At 28.4% G+C, this 8,634-nt stretch overlaps 1 protein-coding gene across 2 annotated transcripts in view; it reads right to left on the bottom strand.

The window, feature by feature from the left end:
- The window catches only part of Oseg6 (intraflagellar transport protein Oseg6), a 29,973-nt gene that overhangs the window by 17,189 nt on the left and 4,150 nt on the right, over window positions 1-8,634 (bottom strand). For both annotated transcript variants that reach the window (XM_067047834.1, XM_014420908.3), the window contains exons 5-11: window positions 8,507-8,619; window positions 7,297-7,470; window positions 6,381-6,612; window positions 5,119-5,203; window positions 4,016-4,179; window positions 2,764-2,895; window positions 1,225-1,374 (exon numbers count right to left, since the gene is read on the bottom strand). In XM_067047834.1, the coding sequence (XP_066903935.1) occupies window positions 1,225-1,374; window positions 2,764-2,895; window positions 4,016-4,179; window positions 5,119-5,203; window positions 6,381-6,612; window positions 7,297-7,470; window positions 8,507-8,619 (1,050 nt within the window). The remainder of the gene's footprint in view (window positions 1-1,224; window positions 1,375-2,763; window positions 2,896-4,015; window positions 4,180-5,118; window positions 5,204-6,380; window positions 6,613-7,296; window positions 7,471-8,506; window positions 8,620-8,634) is intronic.

Genomic DNA, 8,634 nt, shown 5'->3' with positions numbered 1-8,634 from the left:
TTTTACATTTTATACCCCTGTTATTTTACACTTATGTTTTTTTCTCTTTTTTTTTTCCTTTTGTAACTATGTGTTTGTATCTTTTTTAGCCCTGACGAAGCCCTGCAACGTGGGGCGAAACGTTGGCTCAATAAAATAGTATAATTATCTACTATTTGAGTTTTTTTTTTACCGCACCCGGACCATATTCCATTCATCTATACACATAGTCAATCAATAATCTTCTAGTATATAATTTCCTGTACTTCTCGTATGTTTTCTGTTTTTCTAGCATGTTTTACCCTTACCTCTCCTCCCTCCTTTCCCCTTTCCTCCAATGAATTACTTAATTATACTAACAGTCAACAGTATCTCCATGATTAATAATACAGGCTTTTTTTTTTTACTCCTACAGTTAATCAAAGGTCAACAATATCACGATAATGAATATAGAAATTCGCAATTTATTGTATCATCAATACAACTAGTAATTGTAAAGAGAGAGAAACATATAATATAAAACTTAATTGGGGATAAATTTCCATTGGAGAATCAACACTTAAAAAACAAATATTTAATGTTTTAAACCAGTAATTATCACAGGATCACATGAGATGTGATACCTAGTAAGTCCTCCTTATAGCACCATTCTAAAGCTATCTTAAAAAAGATTCTAAGCTAAGTTAAAAAAAAAAAAATGTTGGTATCTTACAAAATGATGGTTAGGATGAGATGACTTTAGAATAAAGCACTGATTTTTTAAAATATAGAAATTGTATAGTTGATATTTTCCAGCTTACCAGATATAACAGCTTAAGCGAAAATATTCCAATAAATATATAATACAAAAGCACCAAAATATTATATAATGCTAGTTAAGAACAAGTTATAACCTTTTAGTATATAGGCTAAAAAGAAAAAAAAGGTCAATTAAAATTCAGAAAATTAAAAAAATAAAGATAGCTGTGTAAATGAGTATTTAGAAAATATTATGTTTCTTGAACAAATGGTTATAAAAGGAGGTGATGTGAATAAGTATTAATGTTCAACTGAAGGTTGAACTAGGTTTTATTTCAAATCCCAATGAAGAACATAAATTTTCTTCCATAGCTGAATTTAAACCCGGACCAGGAGTTAGGAGTCCAGTGCATAACCACCCAATACAACCTCCACTCCTTCGAAAATTGTTTCTGATAACATCATTATTTAAAGGAGTTGTTATATAAAATATTTCCATATACTTACTGGAGTATACATATAACTATCCATTTTGGCATCAATGATAACAATCCTTGTCCCAGTAGTATCAGGGTAACATGATCTAACAGCAGAATCATGCTTGTATTCAGTTAGTTGTGTCCAATCTTCTAAACCAAAAACACGAATGTCCCCTAACTGGAAAATAAAGTGAAATTAGTATAAACTTGAAAATTTGAGGAAACCAGTTCCAGAGGGTACTCAATACCTTTCTTTGAGAATTAAGTTTCTAGGTGGCAAATTTTGTTTTTTTTTTTGGTTATTTCAAGTCTTGTATAATCACATTATATTTCCATATAATGTGATTATACAAGACTGCCACAAGTTTTTATTTTTGTTAAGTAGAACATATTAGACCAGGGTAGAATGGCCAACAAACTACTGATGTGAGGCTGTAAAATTATATTTTATGTGTAAAAATTATATTTACCCCTGATGATGGCCAGGTTGGCCAAAATATTGGACTTGTGAACTTATGAATAAAGATTGTTGAGACTTTATGAAATTAAATTATTTTAAATGAATCAGTTTTATTTTCAGAAATATTAATATACAAACATTATTTTTAATATTAGTGACAAATATGGTATAATTTTCTCAATATAAAATATTTTTGGATTTGGTAAGGTTTAGAAATGGGGTCCATGCATATACATGTTTTTGTGTACTATGAGTTTAAATGTGGAACATTTTAATAAATTTGTAAAGAAGAATCCAAGGCTTTCCCATTCTAAGTACGTAAGTTTATTTATTCAAGGTCAATTTCCTCAGTACTTTTTCAATTTTTTTTTTTTTTTTTTAAAACTTTCTCTTTTCTATTTTTTTTGTTTTCATAATTTCTTTCTCACTTTTTTTTTTAGAATTAAGTTAAGTATTCATTGAGAGAGTATTATTTCTATTTCTAAAAAAATATTTACATATAATACAGAAATTATAAATATAATAGTGGCAGCGAGCTACCAATATCTCCAATAGGTAATTTTACAGAATGTACAAAAAATTGTTTATTTAACATCTGATATAATTTTTTACCTATTATTTTAATAATACACTGATTCTAATAGGTTTTCATATTATGACTAGAAAGAACCACATTTTAATTTTATTTAGCACAAATGGGATAGATAAGAAGATAAGGAATTAGACAAATTGTCAGATAGGAGGAATTGGCAGTTCACCATTGATATACAGTATTTATACTTATTCGGTAATATTCTAATTTAAAGTCCAATAATACAAATATGTGTGTAATTATTCTTGTTAAAAGTTAAAAAACAAATTCTTAAAAACAATTCAAAAGTGAAAAGGTTTAAAAAAATGAATATGGAAATTTTAAAATCTCACGACATCTACCAACTGCATGTGTTATTAACTTAAAAAAAAGAGATTTGCCATAAAACAATAATTAAATTTCATTCAAATATTAGATAACTTAAAAAACAAAACAGAAAAATAACAATTTAACACTTTTTCAATAGTTTTATTTTTAATAAAAATGCCAAGAAAAGGTGAATTTATAATACTTACATCAGAAGAGTAAATAAGAAAGTCAGTAGTAAGTGCATGAGAAGTAACTGTGAATGTTTCACCAGGTTCGGGAAACGTACGAGATTCTTTTTCTTCATCCCTTTCTCCATCTGTACGATCAATTTTTTCTGTCTGCATAACATAAATTTGAACATTCTCTATTATTTAATAACCCAAAATAGTCTTGAAGAAAATCAAATGTATTACAAAACTGATATAGATTTTTAGTTTTCACATGATTTGTGACTTAACAGGCTACCAATTTAATACATATATAACTTTCATAAGCTAATTATTTTAATACACAGTTTATTAGTTTTATAGTGAACAAATTTATATAAGTATATTGTATATTTACCATTTATCTGATTTTTTTTTAATGACTACGAACTGGAAGTATTAGCTATAACAACTAAAAAATTGCTGCCTGAGGTGATTCTAAGGTAATAGGGCCGAACAGCATCTCAAATTGACCATAACATTAGAGAAAGAAAGAAAAGGTGCTATGTAATGTACTGCCATAAATATATACTTGCAAGGTACCCAGTGGAAGTAATATTCATAGAAAATATGGAGGAAGTCAGAGGACGAGGAAGTATATAGCAAAGGAAAAGTATTGATTTAAAGAAAACAATATACTCAGACTCTCTGCTCCAAATAGAGATATAGTGTCTTTATTAGACAAATGCTGCAAAGATTAGCAAGTTGTAAATAAGATTCTGACTGAATGATGAAGTGAATGTTTGTATTATTTCACAATTTAATTAACCTTTTAACGAGCATTTGAAATGTTAAAGAAGATATACCGATTTCGAATTAATCAAAAAATTAATAGGCAAAAATTAAACCACTGAGCAAAATACTTTGAAAACATGAGTGCTAAATAAAAAAATCTGTGACTTCACTAATACTGGTCCCATTTAAAAGATTTTTTTTTTGTTTTGCAGAGAATTTATTTGCCTTTCAAGTGCATCTATAAATAGAGGTCTCTAAAATGGATTATACCCTATTACAATAATCTCCCTACCTAGGTGATAAGGAAAGTAAAAATATGGGTACAAAGCAGAAACCCTTCTAATACTGACCTGATTATAAGTATACACATAGTTTATCATAAAATGTATACTTTTATGAGTTATGGGCAAAAAATGTATCTATTCAATAAATAAATAAATTCAACTGCTTAACTTCCTAATAGTTGGTAAGGAGAAGCCAGAAAGATTTTGGCGATGAATAATGATATGAAACTTACAAATTGAAGATGTAATCTCCCAGCAGCAAGAGCAGAAGTATATTCCGAGTTCAGTGAAAGTGAGACAACATTTGCTGGGTACTGTTTGTCACATAAAAATACAGGAGATGTCTTGAGAAGACCACCAGCAGCCAGGTCATAAACCCAAGTACGGTTGTTCATACCTTTTCACAAATAAAAAGTAAAATTACCTAAACTTTAATAAACACTTGTTATTTAATATAATAAAAAAAAGAAAGAAAACAAAAACAAAGAAACATGAAATAAACTAAACTAACCACAAAAACAGAACTCTGTAAAAAATATTGATTTTAAAGTCAAGATATCAATAAAGGCATTCTCCTTACTGAGAAGTTCATTTCAATAAGAATGAAAAACAGATTACTCCAATTTTCCTCAACATATTAACTGACGTTGATTTCGCTCCACAATAGTTTAATTACTTCAACAATCAGAAAACAAGCAGCAATTATATTGCATGTGACACATCAGTAAATGACAATTGTCAAATTGGAGCAAGTGGAAGAGAATCAATTAGTAGAATTTCTTTAAAAAAAGATTTTAGTATTCAAAGATGATTATGCTTTTTTAAAAAATTCCAAGAGCCACAGTAGTTAAGTAAATAACAAACCAATTACAGAAAATATCTTGTAAAATTTCAGAAATAAATTTCCTGTTTTCTGTCTATAATAAAATTGTAACCAGGAAAAGATTGTTTCCTATATTAATGAGACAATATTTTATTTTCTATAATGATAAGCTTTCCTAAATAAACAAAATTATATACAAGCACAGTATTATGACCCACAAATCAAAAAGAGAGATTTTGTTTTTTTTAATATGATTGTTCAACTCTCTCAAACAGCACATTCACTTGACAAAGTTGAACTGGAACACAACCAAGTTAGAAAATAACAACCTGAATAATATACGTTCCTTTTTCAATAACCCGTAACATAAAACACTAGAAATAGCACCGGCCAAAATTTCTTTTAAGAACTGATAAATATGTGTGTTAGAGTTAAAGATCCTATAATTTAACTTAAATAAAATAAGAAACAGAGATCAGTAACCATTATGCTATACAAAGATAAATATCTTACCTACAATGACATGATAAGGTCCGACACCAATAACACTTGGCTCCACTTCTGTTTTTAAAGTAGTTTCAAGTTTTTTACCACTGTCCTGTTTCAACAATTAATATTTAATAGCATTCAACAAAAAAAAAGGAGTTTCTTAAGTATAATTCATAGATTTATGATGTTAAACTATTTAAGACATAGAACTAAGCAATAATGGGCTTGCCAAAATGAAATATCTACTTTGAATTCTTAAAATGTGGTGTTTCTTATCATCAGAATTTAAATATATTCTGCAATTATAAAAGAAAAAATTAACTAACAAATCAAAATCAAGTAAGAAAACTATTTTAAGGTGTTTAATAACTACATCAATTTGAATTATTCATAATAAGGCACAAAACTCATAGACAAATGCTAATCTGCCTTATTTGAAAAACAAGGTATCCTTAAGCACATTCTTCCATTGCTGTTTATAGATGGTGTTTTATCACTCATGTTTTTAGTTTCATGCTCTACACAGGATCAAACCACCTCAGCCTTGGCCATAATCTTTCTTTTACATCCATTTTTTCTAATCCGATATTTCGATAATATTCTCCAAATCATGTAATGAATTGTCAGAGAAGCTTGACCATCAAAGTCTATCTCATTCCATTTTACTATTATTATTATACTATATAATATAAGAGTAATATACAACCGTCCATCTAGATTTAGTATACTGTGTGAATAGCAACCCCCAATGCAGTTGGGTGGCACTATTTTTTGAATATAGTATTTCTATTCTCAGGGACTGTTTGGCTCATGATATCCTGAAGTTTTGCTACTGCCTCCTGGCTACTGAAGTTTCGAATTATTCCTTTATCTCCACTGTCAGTCGGTAAAGACTGGTTTAAATATTATATGCAGTAAATTCCTTTTTAAACATTTGATATACTTTCATTTTTCTCTACTAAGAGGATTCTTATGTATTTTAAAAACAAAACATTTTTATTTTCTCGGTATGTTTATTTTAATATTCTGTCAATTCTTACAATGTTTGTATCTTGTTTTCATTTAGCCCTGATGAAGCCCTGCAAAGTGGGGCGAAACATTGGTTAACAATAAATAGTTTTCAATTATTTTGGTACACTTATTGACTGCCACCCAGACTATCTTCCTACAATCTACTTCATATGGTAAACTATTTTCTTCTAACATTATAGTTTTAATTTAACATTGAGTTATTTTTCAAATTTAATAATTTCTTTATTGACTTAAGCTCAAATTTGTTAATTTACCTGGACAAGTGAAATAGTGACTTGTGAAAGAGAAGTAAGCGTAGCTGTCAGGTCTCCATGGGAAGCTGCTAAGTGTGGCATTCTAGACACAAACACAGCTATAGATCCACTGGCAGTGGCTAAACATAACAACTGCCCATCTTCACTCCATGCAATCCTTTCTATTTCTTCTCCAGCCATTGTTATGACTGCAGTTGTCTCACTTAGGGACGTCAATTCATGGATCTTGACACTAATGAAAAGAAAAGAAATGAAAGTATTTTGTTCAAAACTTTAATCAATTTAAGATTAATATTTCTGCTAAAAATAATTTAACTATATCTGTCCAAGATGCTTTACTCTCTGACTAGTTCATAGTTATGTAAATACTGGTTTTGTTGCTGCTATACTTAGTTTACAATTATAAAAATTCAAATTTTTTCACACTGATTATCGTCATTTAATGAAGTTATAAATGTTGAATATATTGAGCGCACCAACCAATTCTTGATCCTACTACATATATAACATGATCTTTTTAAAGTCATTTTTACCAATAGGAATGATTGACAGATGTTCATCTGGCTATTTTCATAATCTTCGCACCACTGTTATAATGAAGAACCACATTCTACACTAATCACTAACCTTTTAAAATATAATTCATAAACATTTTTCTTTTAAAGAACAGAAATATCCTTTCTTAAGTTCGTATAGTCAAATAAGACAGACAACCAAGTGTTAGGACAGTGTTAGACCATAGTAATAACTGTATTTCAATTAAAAATATGTCTTAGATTGTATTATTATATATAATAGAATATATTCTTATTGTTATATAATAAGAGATTTAAAATTGAGAAATGATTAATAAATCAACTCAAATCAGTGTTCCATATTTTAAGTGAGTCATTCTTCAATGAAATACGATACTTACGAGTTATCACCACAAGTAGCCATTTTCGAAAGAGGAGAAGAAATACACAAAAATGTTAGTTTTCCATGATGATTCTTTGTTTGATATAATTCTTGGCCAATCTCTCTTGGCTTTGTAGATATTGATATAAAATAACCAGCACTAAATCCTACCACAATATTACCATCAGCATACCTACAAAATAAACTTAGTCATACGAATATAATCAATTCTGAAGACACTAAATATAAATATTTATAAAGAAGAAGTACAGAGAACATTTTTTCATTTATGTTTTTATGTTCCATAGAGCAACAAACAAAAGTTGCTTCTTTTTTTCCTCTTCAATTTCTTATAACTATGGCAGCAGAAAATGAATGCAAGAAAACATAATTTTTTTTTTTTTAAATTAAATAAATATCTCGCTTTGTTGTTTTCTAGAGTAAACTGTTTTCATGAATAATATATTTAAAAATAAGCCATATTAAATTAATTAGTAGCTCATAAGGAAAAGAAGAAAAGTTTTTAAGAGATGCACTAAGACAAATATCAAGTATTTGAACTGATTATGTTTATTTTTAATAGTCGATTCACGCAAAAAACCAAACAACCTAAAAAACAAGGAGTACCAGAATTTCAACTTATTTTGAGGATCAACCATCAACAGTTTCATTAAATTGACTAACCTTGAACAACAATTATATAGGAGGCATTCACGGAAGTTATTCTTATTGTTTTCTTGTTATCTAAAACACAAATTTTGTTTGTTTCACTCACCAGTGAGATTCTAAGGTAGCTAAATGTTACTGTTAATTGTTCTTATTCTATCTGCAAGGAGAAATGGTGGTGGCCATTATAGCCATTTTTCCATTTATTGAATGTATGTGATAAAACATTAAATTAAGTTTCTACCAATGCACAGCCATTAAATAAAAACATGTTGAAATAATTTATACTTTTCTAAAGCTTATAAGAAATACCATAAAATATTTATTTTTAGAAGTAGATGGCACTAGAGACAGCCAGTCTTGTATAATTCCTTGCCAACCAAAATTTCTTTTCATAACCTACCATCAACTATTATTTTTTAAGAACTGAGTGGATACCATTCTATACCAAACCGTTGATGGAAGATTCTAAATAAATTATAATTTACAGAAATTTTACTAATGACTCATCATACAGTAAGCAGATAATAGAAAAATAAAATGTACTTAAAAAATTAAAGTACCATTCATATGATACAATGTTTCCATAATTGCCTTGAAATGCCAATTCAACTGGATTATCTGGATCATCGAGGTTATATATGAAAAGAATCTTCCTTCCAACAATAACACTTATCTGTAATCAACATGA

The sequence above is a fragment of the Halyomorpha halys genome, unplaced genomic scaffold (assembly GCF_000696795.3).
Source record: "Halyomorpha halys isolate HHAL.00 unplaced genomic scaffold, Hhal_1.1 Scaffold297.1, whole genome shotgun sequence".
Lineage (NCBI taxonomy): Eukaryota > Metazoa > Arthropoda > Insecta > Hemiptera > Pentatomidae > Halyomorpha > Halyomorpha halys.
The sequence above is the reverse complement of the archived record's forward strand: the minus strand, read 5'-3'. Positions and strand labels throughout refer to the sequence as shown.